The sequence below is a fragment of the Pectinophora gossypiella genome, chromosome 16 (genome assembly GCF_024362695.1).
Source record: "Pectinophora gossypiella chromosome 16, ilPecGoss1.1, whole genome shotgun sequence".
Taxonomy (NCBI): Eukaryota; Metazoa; Arthropoda; class Insecta; order Lepidoptera; family Gelechiidae; genus Pectinophora; species Pectinophora gossypiella.
In genome coordinates this window covers 14,011,144-14,035,535 of record NC_065419.1, presented here as the reverse complement: position 1 = coordinate 14,035,535, position 24,392 = coordinate 14,011,144, and the positions used below count along the sequence as shown (strand labels likewise).

General features: G+C 39.9%; 1 protein-coding gene across 2 annotated transcripts; it reads right to left on the bottom strand.

Annotated features, from left to right (window-relative positions):
- Positions 1-7,444: 7,444 nt before the first annotated feature.
- Positions 7,445-24,238, bottom strand: LOC126373778 (activating signal cointegrator 1 complex subunit 2). Of its 2 annotated transcripts, XM_050020062.1 has the most exons (14): positions 24,059-24,238; positions 23,900-23,977; positions 23,203-23,354; positions 22,278-22,458; positions 20,962-21,159; positions 20,153-20,403; positions 18,677-18,856; positions 17,654-17,794; positions 15,528-15,865; positions 15,176-15,413; positions 13,792-13,942; positions 12,789-12,955; positions 12,074-12,272; positions 7,445-11,365 (listed from the first exon to the last, which is right to left on the bottom strand). In XM_050020062.1, the coding sequence occupies exons 1-13, from the start codon at positions 24,083-24,085 to the stop codon at positions 12,116-12,118; spliced, it is 2,259 nt and encodes a 752-aa protein (XP_049876019.1). In that variant the 5' UTR covers positions 24,086-24,238; the 3' UTR covers positions 7,445-11,365; positions 12,074-12,115. The 2 variants fall into 2 exon arrangements, with proteins under 2 accessions (XP_049876019.1, XP_049876018.1); XM_050020061.1 differs by having other exon boundaries at positions 7,445-12,272.
- Positions 24,239-24,392: the final 154 nt, after the last annotated feature.

The window sequence follows — 24,392 nt, the reverse complement described above, 5'->3', positions numbered from 1 at the left end:
GTATACATAAATATTAATGCTCGTGATCGTAGTATGCTGTCTAAAACTATACTTAATAATATAATTATTATATCAATAAAATCAAATGGTATGTCTAAATAAGAAAATGATAGATACTCCAGACGATGGTTGGTATTCCACCTCACAACCCACACGATAGAAGGAAAAGACTATTAGTATTTTTTTACATTTCAGCCTTCTTAGACATTGCAGGCCGAGGTAGCTCAGTTGGAAGAATGCTTGACTCTCACTGTGTGGTCGCAGGTTCAAATCCCAGAACCAGCTATTAGCCGTACAAAAAAAAATCGTTTATTACCTCCACAACATAATAGTAAAAAGTTACATTTTGACTTCATTAACTTATGTTTGTGGAGCCTAAACTAGGTTACCCTGTACCGACTATAGGCTCCAGGCCTCCAAAACACCTCCACCAACCAGCAAGGAGTATGCTCCATACCCCCTCCGGTTGAAGAGAGGCCTGTGCACAGTAGGACGTGTATAGGCTGTTTATATGTATGATATCATAAAAGTAAAACCTAGTAAGTATGTAATAATTACGAATCGTGAACGCTTGGCAGTTATTCCACGGAGTTGATATAATTCCTGCATCGCTGCGCGGACGCACCGACTTCGAGGAACAATAATAATAATCGACTGAGTACCCTGAATGGGAAATAAATTACACACGCCGCCTCTAGCTATACGGACACTGCTAGAGGGGGGATGTCGATATACTTTATCGATGTTTGGAGATGGTAATAGAGTTTAAATTAAGTACTCGCTATTGCTTTTGGTTTTAGTTCCATTAATTTTATTACATACATACATAAACTCACGCCCGTTATCCCTAATGGGGTGGGCAGAGCCACAAGTAATCAAAGACAACTTGCAGCCACTGTTGATACGAAGTCGTAAGCTGGATATGATGAACCTTACGGTGATAAGGGATCAGCCTATCGCCCATAACATTAGTCCATCATGTTAGAGGACACAATCCCTCTGTTGGTTTTTACGACATGCCCGGGAAGACAAGCAGCTGAACGATTAATTTTATTATTTATTTAATAACATTTCACAACTTAACAGTGCAGGAGCGCCAATGCGCCGTGAAACTTTCAATACCTACGTATAAACAATAATATAATTAAACATATGAAACTTAGGTGTAAACAATATAAAAACATTTAATTTTCACACACCATTATTCATCATCTCGCAGATCCTCAGACATTCGCGACACAAATACGTCCACTCACTCACAAACAGATCACACTCTGGTGCTGATCATACGTCCACTCACTCACAAACAGATCACACTCTGGTGCTGATCATACGTCCACTCACTCACAAACAGATCACACTCTGGTGCTGATCATACGTCCACTCACTCACAAACAGATCACACTCTGGTGCTGATCATACGTCCACTCACTCACAAACAGATCACACTCTGGTGCTGATCATACGTCCACTCACTCACAAACAGATCACACTCTGGTGCTGATGCAAAGAGTGCATTAAGCCATACAAGACTATTAACCCGGCCCCAGGGGGGACAGAGTTCTCTGACCTCCAGTGGGGCAAATCCTGTTTGGCGCGTCCTTGCCGCGGAAGTACGTGCCTCTTGCTTCAGTAGGCCGGAGTGAGATGGTGGCTGAGTTCGGATGGCGACCCATACTTATGGGGTGTTTTTCGCGGGGAGGTGGGAGCCATCGCTACGGCAATGCAGGGGCAAGTCACAGACTGGAACCGAACTGGAAGCCGGAACCTGACAGAGGGCAGCAGTAACTGTCAGTACTCTTCAGAAACGGAGGACAGAACTCCTAGTACGGCTTTGAAATAGTCTACTCTGGGTGCCATTCCAGTCCCTTCAGACAGAGTACTGCGGGGCAGAAGACAAGAGGGAAACCACCACCACCAAATCACCAAAAAAGGAGGAGGTTCTCAATTCGACCGTATATTATTATTTTTTTGTGTAAGTTTTCCGAGCTCGATACCGCATGCAAGCCCTACCGCCGGCGGCTATGCATACAACCAGCGCAATTTGGTTGCGCGCACGCCGCTCGCTTATTAAATCCTTCCGCCCCGCCCTAATGCCCCCATTATGGGCAATATAATAAAATATCCCAGCGCTGCGCAGCCCCCAGCCACGGTATTAAAGTGACATTAATGTGTCATGTGTAAATACTTTACACGTATACAACACGGCATTTTGTATTGGAAAAGTGGATTCTATACTTTAGAGATTATTACAAACACTTAACGTATCCTCCAAAGCACGAATCATCTTACTTTTGCATCAAACTAGCATAACCTAACTTTTTTAACCCTGGAAACGCCGAAGCATACTTCCGCGACCCGCTATAGCCTAACCTAACTTGACCAAACTAAGTATCACAAAGTGAATTTATGATATATATCCATCGGGAATCGAACCTGGGACGCTCAATCACTGGACCACGGAGGCCGATATGGATGATGGAACGATAACTTATCACCGTACGGATTATCATATTTTTAAGACTTCGTATTTGCAATTGTCTTCTTATCACTTATGAGTCTGCCCACCCCATTAGGGATTACGAGCGTGAGTTTACATATATATTATAATATTGAAAAGTCAATGGTGATAGCAGCGGTGCGCGTGAGTTCCGAGTTGCGACGTATTATGTGCGCGCACGCATGAAGACGTATCGTGGAGTTATGGTCGCGCTTGCGACGGCTTATGTTCGCGGCGGCGCTTTGATAGCGAGCTGTGAGTATAAAGCATGAGAATAGCGGGTTATAGTTAGATTGTATTACGGCGATACGGCTCACCACTTGTCACGTTGGGCTAACAGAAAGCTCAAGTGAAACATGCGTGCTCAGCAGATCATCTTATGGTTGATGTACCTCTGTGACTAGCTCAATTTTTGGAAATGTAGTCCTAAGCTTGTCGTCTAATCAAATACACGTCATTCGTCGCCTCAGAAACGTGATAAGTGCCTGTTAAAATCACATTCTCACTGGATTTTTTCAACAAAACCTCGAAACGGACCCACTAGCACGCCTCCGACACTTCATACAAACAACCTCGTTTTACACAGACACTACATATTGACGTTATCGTACACGCGCATCTGTGTCTGTGACGTCTGAGGGCTGCCAATCGTCATTACTTAGGTAGTCGTCGTCAGTAGTCACACCCCGGATACTACTTACGAAAAATGATTTTAATTATAATCATCAGTTAATATTTATTTACCACACAAATCTCTAAAATAAATTGAACAATGAACGTATGTAGCATTAGCTACTTGGCCGGACAAATGGGGACCGCTGAAGGCTCTCATTCGGCAAGATTATAAGGAAACGTTATGTAAATCGTGAGGATTATATTCTTGTAATGGGTCATGTACTAGGATCAAGATAAATTACGAAATTCTGATTCACTGATTACTAAAGAAAGACAGATCTAAAACTAACGAAAAACACTAATTTTTTTCTATTTTGCTTATTTATAATATTTAATCAAGAAAATCGTAACAATAAGTCAGACATTTTATCAAGTTTTCCTGTGACGTCACAACGTGCCTTTTCATACAAATACCATAGTAATTTCGTGTTTTGACGTTTAGTAAAAGGTAACTGATTTGACTTGATGAAAACTAGCCTATTCGAAATCCAGAAACCCGCTCCCCGCTGCGCTCCGCTCATCACCAACAACAAGACGGGAGTATCACAAAGTTGCTATAATGCAGTTCTAAGCACGTGCGATCTATGTACTACGTACTATTATTTGTTAGGGTTGTAATATTTTGGCGCATAGCATCGCACTTTCCTATACTTCTATCAAATCAGAATAATTATCAATAAACTTGTTGAATGTAACATTGGTCTTGGTCAATGTAACATTTTTGAATTTACGTCATTTCGCAAAGTATTATGGCTGAGGAGAAGAAATGACAAGGAACAGCAACACATCTTTTAAAAACCAATGAGGGTCCGGACAAGTAGTTAATGCCATCCGTGGCAAATCTACAATAAGTCACATAAAAAAAGCCCGAAAACGTGCGATGCGGCGCGGCTAGACACCGTTCAACCCTGTACGATCTACGCAGGTACCTATTATTCGGATATTCATAATCGTACCGCCATTGTCGATGACCTATGCATAATAGTGGTTCTTAATGTTTATGTAACTTTATGCCTGCTATCTAGGCACTAAATGTAGGCTTTACTGATTTCCTAGATGGGACTTCCTGTTGTAAGAAATAGGTTAAGTACTACTTATATCAAAAGACTCGGAAGATTCCAGGTTCGAATACTGGCAGGTGTGGAGTTCGGTCTACAGTAGGTGCCACTAGGAAGGGTGACGGAAGTGCTCGGAGACACGGGTTGAAATGAGTAAAATAAAGGAGTAAAATTCTTCCTCTTCAACTGGTTGCGATGGCGGCCGAAGGGAAATCTTTTATGAATACTTAATGAATATTTCACAATTACATGCATGAGCGATTATTGACGGAAATTACTTAATTCTACGCTTTATAGGTGTGACGTAGGTACGGTCACACTACACTAAGTCGAGAGGAGTGGAAAAATCAAGGGGGCGGCCTTTGCCCAACAGTGGGAACCAACAAGCTACATAATAAGCCACACCCCGTATACTCCTTACAAAAATCCCGTTCTTATCTAACCTGACGTGTAATCGCGAGCGAGACAGACAATCGCGCGCGCTCCCTTACTCCTTAACGGCTTAATGCCACCAGGAAAATTTGAGCCTGTGAACATCAGTCGGAGCCATCCGCTACTTGAGGAACTCGACGATATACCGGGACCTGAGCTGGAAGGGAATCGACGAGTTCATCAAGGGCCTAACGGAGAACATGGTCGCCCGGGCAGCGCTCTTCTTCTTGGATCACATGACGGCCATCGCACCACACTACACCAGGCCACCGGACGACGCTTCGCCTCCAAAGAAGAAGCGCCCCCATAGCTACCCAAGGGACCTTTCTCGCCCGGGAAGCGGGACCCAGGGAAACAGCGGAAACCTGAAGATCCAGAAGACGAAGACCAGCCCGCGCCTAAACTCAGGCGGCTCACTGTAGTAGACCGCGAAGGCGGGGCCACTACCTAAGGACCCTTCCGTAGCTACGAGAGGCGCTAGAGACAACCTTAAGGGGCAGGTGCCCCAAAAGGTTTCCCCACACTCACTCAGCGTGTGTGAAATGACCACGTGTGTGAGAAGGTGCATTCGGCGCTGGATACGAATTGGTGCGAGGCGGAGTGTTACCGTTCTACTTATTTATACATAGTATTTTATTCATCGAGGAGCTCGGTAGCGCAGCGGTAAACGCGCTCGGTCTGCGATTGTTGAAGTTAAGCAACTTTCGCAAAGGCCGGTCATAGGATGAGTGACCACAAAAAAAAAAGTTTTCATCTCGAGCTCCTCCGTGCTTCGGAAGGCACGTTAAGCCGTTGGTCCCCCGGCTGCATTAGCAGTCGTTAATAACCACCAATCCGCACTGTGCCCGCGTGGTGGTTTAAAGCCCGATCTCCCTATCCATCCATCCATAGGGAAGGCCCGTGCCCCAGTAGTGGGGACGTTAATGGGCTGGTGATGATTTTATTCATTGTACTATGCTATTGTATAACTTAACTGTTAATTTGCCTCATCTGGATTGAGGGAAAAAATGTAGATGGCGCTGTACAGATTTCCCTTTGTTTAACCTTCTAATTTTATAGATAACAGACCATATACTTTTATCTGTGTATTTTGGTATAAATGATGACCCGTGTTGTTACACCCAGGCACATCACATCTTCCACCCATTATTACTCTGATCATAATAAAGAGAATCAATATAGGTAGCAACATAATTCTATACATAGTGTGATCCAAATATCAAGCAATAATTATTTTTTCCGCCTCTGCCATTACAATCCCTCTACTTTTTTTGATAAACGCAATTTACACGTACTTGTAAGTTGTGAACGTGTAGACTTGTAAGTTTTGAGACATAATCTTTCTACAGGTTTATAAGTATTTCATGTAAATCCTTGTTTACTTCACGAGTTTCTTTTGGTTAGTTACCAATACCAGTTAAATACCAAGAATTGAAGAATATGCATATCCCACATGTGGACTGACTATAATCATAATACAAATGTGCTTCACTTGACATATATTTATAGAGGATATATGGGTAATAAGAAATAAAAGAAAGTATAAATGTAGAGACGAAATCTTTTATTTAGATTGTAAACGTGGGCGCCCGGCGAGCGCCGCCCGCCCGCTGACTAGATGTCAACAAACATCAGTTACACATATACTCTAGCTACGAGCCTCGGCCGCTACATGGAGATCAAGAGTCCTATGCTCTATCCGGTACCACACTAAGTATATTCGCTACATGTTTCGTTACATTTAAAAATAGATAATAACATTAGCTACAAGTGATGTTAACCTCGTAATCTCCAAACAGCTGCGAACGGCTTCATATTTTAGACGACACACGTCTATCACCTACGGTTTAACTATAATATCACTTAAGGATCACGTTACGTTATACTTTTGAATAATTATGTACCGGAGCAATGTACCTTCACTGTTTTGGGAATAAAGTTATTCTATTTTATTCAATGAGAAAATAGGTACCTAATTATCACGTTAAATCTGTACAACGCCATCTATATTTTTATTGGGGAACGTAGCATGGATAATATATTCTATCGTATGGGTTGTGAAGTGAATTACCAACCTCATCAACCCTGGTGTCAGGGTTATTATTGAGCCGCCAAAGGCCCCTGACATGGCTCATGTAACGACTACATACTTACATCAGTAACTAGTAACCGGGACCAACGGCTTAACGTGCCTTCCGAAGCACGGATCATCTTACTTTTTGGACAATCAGGTGATCAGCCTGTCATGTCCTAACCAAACTGGGGATCACAAAGTGATTTTTGTGATATGTCCCCACCGGGATTCGAACCCGGGACCTCCTGATCGTGAGCCCAACGCTCAACCACTGGACCACGGAGGCCGTAATATATGATAATAAGGCTAAAAGAACGAGGTTTTATTAATTTATTTTATTTAAGGAAAACCAACAGTTATAAAATACAAAAAGTAGACAACAAACATAACAGTTGAAAACTAATTACAAGTTTCCACTGATAACCCTAAACTAGTTAATATGATATCAGAGAGTTGTGCACAGGCAAATTAAAGTTAAAAGGAAGAACATAAAAAGAAGATTAGGCATCAAAAAACCTTTGACTGAGTAATCTCCTCGCCGCTGCAAAACCGGTGTTAAAAAGTCAAGATCAACTTCCCTACACAGTTTATTGAAATTATTACACGTTCGCCATACAAAGATGTTCTGTCTAAAGTTTGTTCAGGCCGAAGGTAGAGAAAGGGGTTGGTGGAACCTGAGGGTCCTGTTAGACACAAGAAAAAACATTTTGTTTGTGTAATAAATATTTTATTAGCAATTATTAATTAATCTTACAGTATAGACAATATAAATATCACCAATATGGTGCTGATTCCTGTACACACCTCCTAATTTTATTTTAAGTTATACCTGTCCTTTTCTTATCCGCCAAAAAGAAAAGGGACGGGTAATCGTCAGGCATAAAATTTATGAAACACGTCAATTTTAGGCACAAAAACTAAAACAACCCTCTAAAAATTTTACATTGGCTAATAACCCCGACCTAATTAAGTTGACAGCACAATCAAACGGTTTGCATACCAACAAGATACCTATTTGATTCACCCGGGTAATTCATTGATTCACTCGTTCATTTTAAAATTAACAGTTGTCATTCATCCGTCTCTTTTCTTTTCGGTGGATAAGAAAATGACAGGTATAACTTAAAATAAAATTAGGAGGTGTCTGCAGGAATCGAGGCCAATATAATAATCTAAATAGATATATCACTTGACATGGCATTACAACTATCCCTGTATTTAATAAATATTAAATAAATATAATCATACATTTTTATTGACAATAAGTGAATGTACAACAGTTAAGGGCCGTGATGTGCTGGTCCCTTTGGGAATGTTCCCGGCAGTAAAAAGGCACAAAACTTATGTAAAAATAGCTTTATTACCTACCTAACCTTTAGACAGATAAGACCAGAGTACAAGAAATAACTGTTGTGATTTGGATGGCGTGAATAAAAGATATAAATATAATATTTTTCGGTAAATAATTATGTTAAAAGAACAGAACAATGTACAACGGTTTGGTATGACACAAAAGGAGGGAAAAACAACAGCGCCACACGTGACGAAAATAGGAACTAAGATTGCGTTCCATTTCAACATTAACAATTTGAAATTTGAAAACAAAGTTTTTACAACGGAACCTTCGCACTCTTGGAATATTCCCTGGAACGGCACATTACTGGTTATGGGCGATAGGCTGATTTGTCACAGAAATGTTCATAATATCCATCTTAGGGTCTTCGCATCAACAGTGGGTGCAAGTTGACTCCGATTATTTGTGGCTCTGCCCATCCCGTTAGGCACATCGGGCGTGAGTTTAAGTAAATATGTGAAGTATACTGTGAATGATTTATTTATTTGTTTAGTATATACAATAGGTTATAGACATAATTATTGGAACACAGGAATTTATACAATTTATTATTATATATTATACAATTTTATTGACCGAACCACCACGTGTATGGCTGTTACGGCAGAAATATAGATATACGCATTTGTCTATATATGCTTAACAATATTTAACAAAATAGTCCTAACAAAATGGCACTAATTCCTATAGACACCATCTAATTTTATTTTAAGTTATATCTGTCATTTTCTTATCCGCCGAAAAGGAAAGGGACGGATGATTGACAGCTGTTAATTTTAAAATGAATGAGTGAATGAATGAAAAACCTGGGCGAATAAATGTCATGCTGATATGCAACCCGATTGACGTGTGCTGTCAACTTAATTCTGTTTAGACTTTTTTAATTTCTGCATAAAATTGACGTGTGTTTCATAAATTTTATGCTTGTCGAATGACAGGTACAACTTAAAATAAAATTAGATGGTGTCTACAGGAATTACACTAGTAACACAGACTCTTTAGTTTCTTAAAAGCATTTAAGTACAGATAATTTCAATGTTCTATAAATTGACATGATTATTATATAATAATAGGCATTATTTTATATAGGGCGTTGTGACACCGTACAGAATACTGAGAGGGATGATTCTGAGTTAATATCAAGCGGAACTATTCATCGCAAAATGGAATTGAAAATAATTTATAAAAGAAATCATGATTTTTGTTACCGAAAATTAATTCCATTATGTTTGTTTTGGTTTTCCCCGAAGGGCAAGGCAAAGGGAACTATGCCCATACAGCCATGTCTTATGTATTTTTTTTGTCTTGTGTTTTTTTTTGTAATTTCATTTCATTTCTTGATGATGTTTAATGAAATGATGAAAGGTGATGACGATGAATGATGAAACGTAAGCCCCCACCCTCGGAGCAGACTCCTAATCCGAACCCCAAACGGTTGGTTATGAAGCGGCTTGTTGGCATGAAGTGAAAATAGGTACACTTTATTGAATATTCCGATATAATAACACTATCGCGAATGTTGGGGGTGGAGGCCTGGTGTCCTAAAACACAGGGTATCCTAGTTTAGGCTCCAGCCTCTACAAATATTGTATTTTTGTGTGTATTTATGTATCCATGTGTTTTATTTTTTGTAGAGGAAATAAAGATTTTACTTACTTACTTACTTTTTCTCCGAATAACTTAATGCGATCACTAACCACAAAACACCACTTCGTAATAATTATTTAGATTATTCAATGAAGAAAGCAACCGTCCCGTTTCCGTTCCCGCCAAAAAGTCCAATTCCATTATGTATACTTTTATTTGTCACTGGCAATAAATAAATAAATAAATTTTCACCATAAACAAAACAGTTACTTACAGAACAAAAATAGTACCACCACTTGACATTAACTCGGAATCATGAGCTGAATCATACCCCTCAGTATTCGTTACGGTGTCACTCACACCCTGTATAATACATACACTAAGGGTGGTATTAATAAACTGATCTCAGCTGAGACTGCCCTCAAGACCATGAAGACTAAACTCAAGTCCCTGTTTTTATATAAGAACTGTCACATTGACATGATAATGAAGGCTGATTCGAAGCTGACATTAACCAATATTAATCACGTCTTGTGTTGTTTGTTTTGTTTTTATGTGCTTATATGTGGTGTTGTGTTTTCCTGTTTCAGGAAATATGTGATACCTTTGTCGACCTTTGGACGCACTTATATAGACATTCTCTATGGACAAATGTGGTTCCTGTACTTGACATTGGCAGTAATGGTTGTCTCTACTTTATGACGACCGGTTGCCGTACAGTCATGAGCAATATTATGTGCCCACTATAAGACTCTGTCGCACTAACATATTTGACATTTAGTGAGACTTACAGTTCAATTTGTCAAAAAAGTTAATGTGACATGGTACCAAAGTGTATACATATTAATGCTCGTGACCGTACAACCATAAAGTTGAAGTTAGTTTATTTTTCTTATCGTGTCGATGGCAAACTAAATAGTACCGGCCCAAAACTTGGCAACAAGTATGGTATAAGTTTATTGATACCACCCTAAGTGCAAATATTCGATTGTGATTTCGTTTTCTTAAAAATGACTCAATATCAAATAGCCAAATTGCTTAACAGATAACAACACGAAGTATAAACGAGGTATAAATCAATAAATTATTAACAATACTCAAGTAGTATTAACATGGATACCTTATATCACAACCCGGACACTTCATACAAACAACCTCGTTTTACACAGACACCACACATTGACGTTACCATACACGCGCTTCTGTATGTGTGAAGTCTGACACCATACGAGTCAAGTCTAAACTACGTTCGAGGGGGTGAGGTAAACCTAGCTCAGACGCTGGTGGGGAGCGAAGAGTTGCCATTCTATACGTAGTATTATTCCTTATTCTATGCTTATAACATCTTTTTAAAGTGGCTATATTTTCTACAGTCGTCTCTCTCGTTCACTTACAGTGAAATACGCAAGGAAAGGGACAGCGATGGCATAGGTATAATATACTTATTATATCTCTGCAGAGCGTGTGGTTAGCCGCACTCGCATTGGCTTATGTAGTCTTGAAAAAAGGGCCTACTAGACACTGTATAAATCACAAAGAGAAAAAAAATCTGACTTGGATTGAACCCGCAGCTCTTGTCAAACCGGGACGAGCGTACTAACCATTACACCACCAGGTCCTCCTCCTGTCCATGAGAAATTCTTCGATCTATGTATCGTCATTAAGCCGACTCCGGCGTCATCTATCTAGAATATTGAGTACTAATATATCTTAGCCGATCCGAGGAGATCCGCAGGAGAACTAAAGTCACCGACATAGCTCGGAGAATTGCCAAGCTGAAGTGGCAGTGGGCAGGACACATAGCGAGAAGAACCGATGGCCGCTGAGGCGGAAGGGTTCTAGAATGGCGACCACGTGTCGGACGACGCTCAGTGGGTAGGCCCGCTACAAGGTGGACCGACGATCTGGTGAAGGTCGCGGGAAGCTGCTGGATGCGGGCAGCGCAGGACCGATTGTCGTGGAGATCTTTGGGGGAGGCCTATGCCCAGCAGTGGGCGTCGTACGGCTGATAATAATGATGATGATTTCTTAGCCTCCGTGATCTAGTGGTTAGAGCATTAGGCTCACGATCTGGAGATCCAAGTTCGATTCCCGATGGGGACATTGTCAAAATCACTTTGTGAGACCGTCCTTTTTTTGGTAAAGGCTTCACAGGCTTGAATCACCTTATTGTCTGTTAAAATTCCGTGCTTCGGAGGGCACGTTAAGCCGTTGGCTCGGGTTATTAGCTGTTAATACACCTCCACCGACCCGCAGTGGAGCAGCGTGGTGAAATATGCTCCATACCGCCTCCGGTTGATTGAGGGGAGGCCTGTGTCCAGCAGTGGGACGGATATAGGCTGTTTATATGTTAATATTTCTTAGACCGATAAGTCTACAGTTACTAAAATCACCTGGAAAAGATGTATGAGGCCTGATGATTGTGTATGCGTGCACTATGAAGGCATCATCCCCTGGCTGCGCTTCCACTGTGCCCCGGAGCGGCGGTTGTGGTTGGCTCGCGAGGACTTGTGCTTCTCCTTACGATCTCTGTTGTTAAGCACCTCCTTTTCTTGTCCTTGGCCTTTGGGCTTGCCAGTGACGTCCGTTGACCTGGAAGGAAGAATGACATTTGTTATCAGAGAAAAAAAATATTAACGCCCCTGCCGCAAAAGATATGCAGCGTCCTAAAATATAACCTAGTTCTTTTCCTCAGTTAATTTTTAAGTAAGTCATAGAATGGAATAATACTACGTATAACACAATCATACAATTGCTTGTATGAAGTGTCGAAACGAGGTTGTCCTCGTTTTACACAGACACTACACATTGACATTTTATCAACACGCGCAACTGTGGGTGTGACGTCTGACTCAGACGGTCTGAGGGCTGCCAATTACAATATCTAATTTAACCGTTATTACTTACTTAAGTAAGAGTTCCACCAACCCGCATAGGAGCAGCGTGGTGGAGTATGCTCCATACCCCCTCCGGTTGATTGAGGGGAGGCCTGTGCCCAGCAGTGGGACGTATATAGGCTGTTTATGTTATGTTAGGTAAGAGTTGCCGTTCTATACGAAGTATTATTCTTCATTCTATGATAAAAGTTAAAACTAAAAATACACATACTTGGGTGTAGGCGGTGGGCGATGCCCCTTGCCCCGGCGCGCCTGCCAGGCAGCCTCCCTCCGCGCCCTGACCTCTTCAGGGTTGACACAGAAGTCCATGCGGTTCCTACTGCTGCTGCTCGGCTGCTGCGCCTCTTCTTCTTCTTCTGACGATTCTTCTGATGACTCCTAGGTGAAGAAATAATGAGATTGAATAGTCAGTTTATGACTGAAGCCTGCGCCGCGAAAGCGCTGATCTGGGTATACTCTGCGCTGACACCTTTAAAGTTGTAAGAAAGATCGAATATCCTTTCAAAATTCAAACCCCATTGCTTAAATCTCAGCCTGAGGAGGTTAAGCAACAATATTATCTTAACCAATACCATCGATATGATCGATTATAGTATTGTAATTATTTTACAATCTATTCAGTCAGTTGCTGCACCATAGGACTTAGTGCTTCGCACTGAGGGCCCAGAATGTCGCAAACTCTTTGTTTAGGCAGCGACTGGCTAGTCTCCGGCCTGTCATGTCATTTTTGATTTTATGTTTTTATACGTGTAATGTTTTTTGCTGTCGTTTTGCTGCGGTGCTCTTGTCGCTTACATTTTTTAATCGGTTATAATCGATATATTATAGAATTTTCAAAAAAATAGATAGTAGCATCTATCGATATTTATATTTAGGGCTTAGAAAATTATCGATCATTAATCGATATATAATTCATTATCGATAACACTAGTACTTAACATCAGTAATTAGTCACAGGGACCAACAGCTTAACGTGCCTTCCGAAGCACGGATTATTTTACTTTTGGACAATTGGGAGATCAGCTTGTAATGTCCTAACCAAGCTAGAGATCACTATGTATTTTTTGTAATGTGTCCCACCGGTATTCGAACTTGGGACCTCCAGGTCGTGAGCCTAATGCTCAACCACTGGGACAGAGCGCTTCGTCTATTTTTTTAACATGCCGGTTTTCTTCGTATGTTTCTTTTGTGTAAATAAATAAATCCAAAGTTACCTCGTAGTCCCCGTCCTGCCTGCCCCGCAGCGCGCGTGGCGTGACGAAGGGCCGGCGCATGTCGGTGTTGTCCGACACCGGCGCAGGCGTCGCCATCGCGTCGTACGAGTCGTCATACTCGTCCGAATACATCGAGTCATCGCATACCAGGCTGTGGGTAGGTAGAAAGAGATTACAGAAAATATCTTGAACTTTTAACTGGAAAAAAGTAAAAAAAAAGTAAAAAATATTTATTTACCTAAATAAACTTTATTATTATTATTTTGTTTGTCATTTCCATATCTCGGGACTATGGAGTCCCGGACTTTTGGAAGGCGTGCGTGGGGCCGAAGCCAACATGTAGAGGTCCCTTAAGACAATTTAATCTAAATGTGATGTAACACCAACCGGATTATTATTATTATTATTTACCAAATAAAGTAAAATTAACAAAACTTAATAGCGGGGTTTCCCCTGTATCGCAGTAGCCCTATGATAAAACATTTTTTTTCATAAAGATTAAGAACACGATGCCCGGTGGAGAAAAGTTAAATTTGAGTTTTGAACTTTATGGAGGCGTATGTAGGTATGTCTATAGCTATATCCTCGTAACGCCCGGATTTCCAGACACAATAGTTAAACAATGGGATTTGGATTTTAAAAGGCATCTGGGCCTTACGACCATATATATCTATAGTATTATATACTGCATCTCTCCTTTTCACATAGGTCAGCTGGAAGAAATCTCTTTCTTATAAATAAGCTCACCTGTCTGTTTTTTTTTGTATGTTTCTTTCGTATGTTCTATTGTGTACAAATATATAAATAAATAACATTTTCATGAGCTGAATCATCCCCCTCAGTATTCAGTACGGTTTCACTAATAATCTGTATAATAGGATAGTTTCCAACTAGTCAAATCAGTTACTTTTTACTAAACGTCAAAACACGAAATTACCATCGAATTTGTATTGTGAATAAGCACACAGTGACGTCATAGAAATACGTGATAAAATGTCGGATTAATTCATAAATAACTTAAATAGAAATAAGTAAGAATTTTCGTTAGTCCCAGATCTGTTAGTAATTAGAATTTCATAATTTACCTTGAACCTAGTACGGTCACGAGCATTAATATGTATACACTTTGGCACCATGTCACATTAACTTTTTTGACAAATTGAACTGTAAGTCTCACTAAATGTCAAATATGTTAGTGCGATAGAGTCCTAAAGTGGTTACATTATATTGCTCATGACTGTACACGACCCAAGTGTTTGAGATTTACGCGGTTATTATCATAATTAAAACACATAATACCGGGTTCTTACCGCGTTATAATATCGCGGTAAGAACCCGATATTATGTGTTCTAACCTGTATAATTAATAAACTAACAAACTCACCTGTACTTGCTATAGAAATCGCCCATATTTCTGACTTCAGATTTATCAGCAAGCACATCCTTCAGGTCCGCATATTTGGACTTCTTCTTGCCATCGTGTATCCTGGATAGGTCCACGTCATCACGCACCATCACGTCGAATTCGTCGCCGTCGAACACGTTCAGTCTCGCCACTCCTGTCTCTAAGAATTGCTTGTCGAGAGGATCCTCAGGAATAATCGGGAGAGATGGGTCTATATCTGAAATGTTAGGTACAATATGTTACATATTTCAGTGTTCACTAACACAGTTAAATTGTCGACTTCGGAGCCGGGGTAGTTTTTCTTTTTGACGTGACTACGTAAAAAACTTACCTTTCAAACACAGATCCAAATTATCTTCAAAGATTCTGTTAATAACTTTCGCAGAATCAAACCCGTAATGTTCGAGACATTTTAAAATGAATCCGTCCCCTAAATGTGGCAGTATATCTCTGACTTCCGTGATCAATGACTCCTGTTTTAAATGATCGGGTATTTTGTTATCTGTATTTTCTACTTCCGATTCCAATTCCGAATCCGAATCGCTATCCGAATCAGAATCTGAGGAGGAACCATAATGGCCGTTGGTCATCGCGTCCTGATTGGTGGAGTACTCATCGTAGAGGTTGGAGTAAATTGCTTGTAGTATGAAGTCCGTCTTTACTGTGTCACTGTTGATGGGTTAAGGAATAAAAACTGTTTTTTTTTATATACCCTCGCCTCGTAGGCCCGAGATTTCCAGGCACAATAGTTAAACAATGGAATTTCGATTTCAGTCTCTCTCTGAAAAAAACTTTCAGTCTTACGACTAACGAGGTTAAGGGTATTGGGACTCTCGCTCAGCAACAATAGATGGCGTAAGTGTAGCGGGGATTGAAATTATTATTTCTGTCATAAATAAACTAAACTAAATGGGTTCTACACCTTTTTGCCACTACTTTCGAGAACCTACAAACAATAAAAAACATAATACAATGTTACTACAAAACACAAACTAAAAATAAACTAGGTTTGAAATAGTATTTCGCGCCACGAAAGAAGTCGGCGGATTCATGATATTTCTATGCAGATTTCTATTCATAATATTTCTATAAGTCATAATAATTCTATGCAGAATCTGTGACAGTAGCGCCGCGGCCTTCGGGACTTCTTTCGTATACGGATTATATTTTAAACATAGTTTATCTTTTAGTCTTTGTTTTGTAGTAACACTGTATAAATCCTTCCTTTTCTTCAGGTTTACTCTGGGTCTGAAGTTACGTCCTCTTTTTGTTACAAATAAACCTTTACAAAACTTTTTGTTTCTAATAATAAGTAATAAAAATAACATTTAAGTAGGAAGTTGACAATAACTTCGGACCCAGAGTAAACCTGAAGAAAATAGGAAGGCCTATTTACCTAATGTTATACCACCCTAGTGGGTCGATAGCGATAAGCCCTGAATGATGCAAATTCAAATGCGTAATAATCATAAACCCTATGATTCATGGTGAGATGGTTGGCCCGGTGAGGTGTGGGTACTTAGTTCATCTTGTGATGGATGTACCTCTGACTACCCCAATGGGGATATAGTCGTGAACTTATGTTATGTAATGGTTAAGGTAAATCATATTTTTATGTTACGGATTTTCCTAATAACATATTAATAGTTTCCTCACAAGCTACACGAGGGTTTTTCATTGCAATTATCTTATAACCGCAATAAAAATAAAAAAGTATTTTCTTCTATCGAGTCGGTTGTGAGGTGGATTACCTACCTCATCAACCCTGGTGTTAGGGTTATTATTGAGCCGCCAAAAGCCCCTGAAATGGCTCATTTAACGACTACATACTTACATCAGTAAGTAGTAACCGGGACCAACGGCTTAACGTGCCTACCGAAGCACGGATCATCTTACTTCTGGTCAATCAGGTGATCAGCCTGCAATGTCCTAATCAAACTAGGGATCACAAAGTGATTTGTCGCCACCGGGATTCGAACCCGGCACCTCCGGATCGTGAGCAGAACGCTCAACCACTGGTCCACGGAGGCCGTTTGCTGAATTTGAGTAAGTATAAGGAGCGGCGCTGGCGTAGCGGTAAACGCGCTCGGTCTGCGATTGTTGAAGTTAAGCAACTTTCGCAAAGGCCGGTCATAGAATGGGTGACCACAAAAAAAGTTTTCATCTCGAGCTCCTCCGTGCTTCGGAAAGCACGTTAAGCCGTTGGTCCCGGCTGCATTAGCAGTCGTAAATAACCATCAATCCGCACTGGGCCCGCGTGATGGTTTAAAGCCCGATATCCCTGATATGTACTTAGTTAAGAGACTTTTTGTAATTATTTCTTTTTATTTTGGTGCAATAAAATGTATTTGTATTTGTACCCCTATCCATCCATAGGGAAGGCCCGTGCTCCAGCAGAGGGGACGTGAATGGACTGATGATGATGATGAAATATGAAAAAAGGCTATAAAAGGATACATCTCCGGGTACGCCTGTCGTAGCATTTCGATGTCCTCGTGCACGGGGTAGCACGCGTTGTAGTCTCGCATGAACAGCCGCTCTGAAAGGGCGTCCATCATGGCCGAGAGATACTGTTCCACGTACAATGATACGTTGTCTCTGGAGATAGGAAAACATTATTTCAACGCACGCTCACACACACACACACACACACGCACACGCACGCGCGCGCACGCACGTACGCATGCAGGCACGCACACACAGATATGTCAGCCCGTCGAAAATTATGGATCTACCTACTCCACTCCAATCTCATCAGTCATCCCGTGATCATGGCACTTGCAACTGTGTCGAAATATCGGGAGTCTCATATCCCTACTAGCTTTTGCCCGCGACTTCGTCCGCGTGGCGTGTTATAAAAGAGAGATCTTTGTGTGTGTGGGAGGGCATATCAAATTTCAAGCATCTAACTTATGCAGTTTAGATTTTTTTCATACAATTTTTTTTCCCGCTAACTCCCATTTTTCAAAATACACCCATAACTAAACTCTATATTTACTAAGATATGCATGCATGCTAGATTGAAAACATATATCTTACGCGGTTTCGATTTTTTCATACAAATGTTTTTTCCCGCTAACTCCCGTTTCCGTGGGAATTTTGCAATATCCTGTTGCAACTAAGCTTTAAGTTAACTAAGGTACCTGCATGCCAAATTTCAAGCGTCTAACTTAGCGGTTTAGATTTTTCATATAAAAGGATTTTCCCGCTAATTCCCGTTCCCGTGGGAATTCCGGGAATTCCTTTCTTAATGCACCTCTACGGTACCTAAGCTACGTCCCTTCCAAATTTCAAGTGCCTACGTTTAGCCGTTTAGGCTGTGCGTTGATATGTCAGTCAGTCAGTTTCTCCTTTTATATATTTAGATTTCAAACGCGGTAAGAACTCGTTATTATGTGTTTTAATTAAAATAATAGACTAGCAAAGCAAAGGTGGCGAATTTCACTTTTTGATTTTCATTTGTTAAGATACAGTACTCACTGTCCACTGAAGATAGCGTTTTTGTAGTGCGCGAGTACCTCCCGGAACATGTCGACGAGCTCGCCGCGCGCCATGGCGATGTGGCGCTCCGCCGCGGGGTAGCCCGTGCTCCGCCGGTCCCCGACCTCCTTCAGCTTCGTATACAACATAGGTATACCGTACTCGTACATTTGTACTATACTGGAATATGCAAAGATTGGAATTAATTCAAACTAGGTACTTACAGTCATGAGCAATATAATGTACCCATTTTAGGACTCTGTCGCACTAACATATTTGACATTTAGTGAGTAACTTACAGTTCAATTTGTCAAAAAAGTTAATGTGACATGGTACCAAAGTGTATACATATTAATGCTCGTGACCGTAGTTTACAATACAAAACAATACAAAAACGCTTTACTGCACTTATGCATACAACACTAAAACAATTAAAAATGTGACAAGAGAAGTACAATCGGCGGCCTTATTGCTAAATAGTTTCTTCCAGGCAACCTCAAGGTGATTGAACTTGCTACGTGTTGGAGTCAGGGACGGTGCAATATAGGTATAAGTAAATAACACTTTACAAAATTACTTTTTTTTGTAATAGTGCTTTAAAGTTTGCCATTGGTTTTGGTTTAGTTCCATACAATAGTACGAAGACCATTAACCCGGCCCCAGGGGAGACAGAGTCATGCATCGCAACGATTGATTATTCTGAGTTAATATCAAGTGGAATTTTCCGGCTTAAAAGTATGGAACCGAAAATAATTAATATGAAACACCCGCCTATTGTACTAATTCTATTTCTCTTTTGTTTTGTATTTTGTTTTTTCCTGTTTGTGCAATAAAGTATTTGTTATGTTGTTATGTTATGTTATGAAACACTAAAATTTTCATCAATTTTCCGACAAAAAATTCCACTTGATATCAACTCAGAATCATTTATTTACTTGTACACAATAAAACAGGCACAAGAAACATACAAAGAAAACAGATAGTATAGGCAAGCTTATCTCTAAACAAAGAGATTTCTTCCAGCTGACCTACAATCATGATCTGAATCATCCCCCTTAGTAGTTGTTACGGTGTCACTAACACCCATATGTATGGCTACCTACGTACTTGTATGGGGTGTAAGTGACATCGTAACGAATACTGAGGAGAATGACTTAGTTCATTATTCTGAGTTAATATCATGTGGAATTTTCCATCGCAAAAGTATAGAATTGAAAATAATATAAAAGCACATAAAAATATCATGAATTTTGCGACGGAAAATTCCACTTGATATTAACTCAAAATCATGGTCTGAATGATCCGCCTCGGTATCGTTACGATGTCACTAACACCCTGTATTATTTCATTAAAGGCGCGTATACTTACCTACGTACTTTGTTATAAGGAAGTGAAGGAATTGGTCTTTGATAGACAAGAATGGAGAATGCTACACCGACAAGAGCGTGGCTCTTAAATGAGTGATGTGATACATACCTATTCACAAAATTCGTTTCCCGAAATACTTTGACGCTTTTCGGGTAGACTTCTAGGAACAATCGCAACGTCATAGCGGTGTCTAGCAGGTGTATGATCAAATCCTGGAGTATGTTGAATGTGAGTTTGTCGTTGTGTTTACTGTTACCAGGCCGGTGGATCTCACTGAACCCATTGAATGTTTCTGGAAGGTTCGGCGGTTCGTCACTGTCGTAGTCCTTGTTCACTTGCAGGATTATGTACTTGAATGCCTGGAACAGTCATTTGTTATACAAAAGTGGAACCGTGGTAATCCAGTTGGAAGAACGCCTGATTCTCACTGTGAGGTCGCAGGCTCGAAGCACGGGTTGGATCACAAAAGATTATCACGCGCTCAGCGGTGAAGGAAAACATCGTGAGGAAATCCACCCCATTCCCGAGAAATGCGTATCGGAGGTATGTGACCTAACCTGTATTGGGTTTTCCCTTCGCGGGTTAGGTCAGACATGCAGTCGCTTCTGTAAAAAACCGGACCTGTCAAATCTTCAAAGTTAAGCTGAAACTGTGAAAACCCGCACAAACTCAGTGAGCTCCATTAAGATAAATAAGATAGGATCAATATACCAATATACTTTCACACACATACGCACACGCACGCACGCACACACACACACTTTCGCACTTTTTATACTTTATTGAGCACAACGGACACAAGATACAGAAAGGCACAACATGCGGCCTTACTGCTAATGCAGCAATTTCTTCCAGACAACTTGGGCACAGGAAAACTTTGAGGTGCAGAGTACATGTTTAGATGTAGTATTCTGTACCTCAGTAACAAAGGCGAGGGCAGTCTTCGCATCAGTCTCGTACTGCGGCTGCAGCGTGAACACGCTGGCCATCAGCCTCGACATGTGCTGCTTATTGTCCACTCCATACTCCAAGCACAGGTCCCATAATATGGGGATCGTGAACACGAACTTGTTGTATATCAGTGCTGACATGTGCTCCTTGGTCATCCATTCCGTCTGGAATTAGTAAAGACATGTGTAGGAAAGTGAGTAGAACGGAACATAAGATTGATAGATAGTAAGAGAGAATAGGCTAGTTTCCCTCTAGTCAAATCAGTAACTTTTTACTAAACGTCAAAACACGAATTTACTAAGGAAATTGTATGAAAAAGCACACTGTGACGTCATCGAAAAACGTGATAAAATGCCGAACTTATTATTACGTTTTTCTTTATTAAAATTCTTAAATAAGTTAAATATCAAAAAGAAAATGTTTTTCGTTGGTTTTAGATCTGTCTTTATTTACTGACCAGAATTGCATAAATTATCTTGATTCTAGTACATGACCCAATACTATGGGTTATCCTTCCATAAAATAGAAGTGGTTGTGGTGGTGATTGAATGGGAATTTGGTTCTTTATGGTATGAATTTAAAAAGCGTTTCGTCTATTATTATTGGCGTCGGAGTGTTGAATATATTCTATTCTGCCTCCAATGTGACCGGGTTTTCAGAACAAAGTTTGGCTTTGCCAGTCACATTCGAGCGCACGAGAGAAGAGACTGAGGTCGCCGTTGTTGGATACGACAAGGAGGACTATATACAGGGTGTTAGTGACATCGTAACGAAAACTTTGAGGGGTGGTTCAGGCCATGATTCTGAGTTGATATCAAGTAGAAATTTCCGTCGCAAAAGTATGGATTGGAAAATAATTAAAAAGAAAAGAAAAATTTTCATGAATTTTTTGACACGAAATTCCACTTGATATCAACTCAGAATCATGGTCTGAACCATCCCCCTCAGTATTCGTTACGGTGTCACTAACACCCATACCTACTTATATGGCTACCGTATGTACTTGTACGGGGTGTAAGTGTCATCGTAACGAATGATCCATGTCATCGTAAAGAGGGATGATTCATCTGATTATTCTGAGTTAATATCAAGTGGAATTTTCCATCGCAAAAGTATAGAATTGAAAATAATTTAAAAAAACTAAAAAGAAATCATGAATTTTGCGACGGAAAATTCCACTTGATTTTAACACAGAATCATGGTCTGAATCAATCCCCTCAGTATTCGTTACGATGTCACTAAAACCCAGTATACATGAAAAGAAAAAGAATACAAAACATACCTTGCTTTCCTTATTAGTGATTAGTCTACTGAATACAATGAATATGTATTTCCGTATATCTCCATATAATGTTTGAACCTCTGTGTTCTCATACGGCGGCATGTATGGAGGATTGGACTCTTGTAGGAATGACACTAGAGCGTCCATGCACTTTGGGTGATAGATAACTACACTCCAAAACCTGAAATGGTAAAAATAATGTTTATTGAACAGGCCCCAGAATATTTGGATTATGGCTTCGACTCCTCAGAAGAAAAGTGGTCAATTATGTGTTAATAGTGTGTGTGTTTAACTGTAATGCAAATATATTTTTTATTTTACACAAGGTGTTAGTGACATCATAACGAAAATTTTGAGGGATGATTCAGACCATGATTCTGAGTTGATGTCAAGTAGAATTTTCTGTTGCAAAAGTATGGAACTGAAATAATTAAAAAAAAAACAAATTTTCATGAATTTTCTGTCAGCAAATTCCACTTGATATCAACTCAGAATCATGGTCTGACTCATACCTCTCAGTATTAGTTACGGTGTCACTAACACCCATACCTACTTGTATGGCTACCTGTATGTACTTGTATGGGGTGTAGGTGTAAGTGACATTGTTACGAATACTGAGAGCGATGATTCAGCTCATTATTCTATATGGGTTCAGAATCAATGTCTGAATCATCCCCCTAAGTATTCATTACAATGTCACTAACCCATGTGCCTAACAAAAGTAGTTAACCATGCTTGCCCTCCGCGACGGAATGTTTCTTTTCATGCCATGCCGTGTATACACGTTTTGGGTTGCATCTAGTTATTACCCACATCTGTAACCTTTTATTTTCGCATGTCATGATTGTTACCTGTTGTGTGTATCTTTTAAATAAATAAACCCCTATATCTTTTTTAAATTTTAGTAGTTTACTGTTTTATATACCTGTGATGTTCTAAGCTAAGCAACCACTTCAGATTGTCAAGGTACAATGTCATACTAGCGCGCCATGTATCCACTGCACCAAACACCATTACACTATCTAATGGAGGTTTCTCGTACACAATCAGTAGTCTGTCCTCTACCCAATATGGGTCCTGAAATTATAATAACACAGCATAGAGAATAGACTTTCGAAAAACAAAGAGAGAGTATAATAGGCATTTTCTGTGTAAGCTCGTTCCAACGTCGATCTCTTCTTCTTGTGGAAGAACGAAGTCAAGAGCAAACCCATCTTAATTAAAAAAAAAGAGTAATTAAAATGTTTCTCTTGTATTGTAATTTTATATTAATCTGACAGTCCTACTAATAGTGCTGTCCTTCCCTTACAGCAAGTGCCATACAGAGATAGACATTGTTTTAAAACTGTCAAACTAAATTAAAATTAAGTTGGTGTCTGTCAGAATCATCACAATTACCACTAGGGTTGATGAGGTTGGTATTCCACCTGACAACTCACACAATAAGAAGAAGATCACCATTACAACATATGTTATTTATTTATTTTCTCTTTCATAATCATCTATATAAAAGACTTATTCTTCGGTATTATAGATAAGACACACGGGAATTACCAGGCCATACTAAAGGTACTAATAACTATTACACAATGTTGAATAAATTCAAAAGGCAATGTCTTTACCAAAGCCGGAATTTGTCGAACAACGCCAGCATTATCTACTGTTAGAGTCACATGTTCTACAGGCAAGCAATCTGGGTTCTGTAAACGTAAACAATAACCTTAATTAGTTTATTTCTACGTGGACAAATTCCACACAAAATAGCGACAGCAAATACTCACCACAAAGTTAACCTTTTTATCACTCATTCTCAATATGTTTGCTTTGTTTCTATACGTAAAACAGTCCTTTATATTTTGTCACACAACAATAGACTGTTTTACACTTTTATCACACCGTTAATTAATTAAAACTGCTGAATATCAACATGAGAACACGACAAATTACACTAATGTTGTCACTTGTCATAGTTGTCATCTTGACAGCTGTTTCTTGCTTTTTTTGGGCTTTTAGGCTGGTTGCAGGGTCTTTTAAGCTAAACTTCTCAATAATGAAATAGAAGTCCAATAATACTTGTTTGTATGATGATTATAAGTTAAATTTTAAAAACAAATC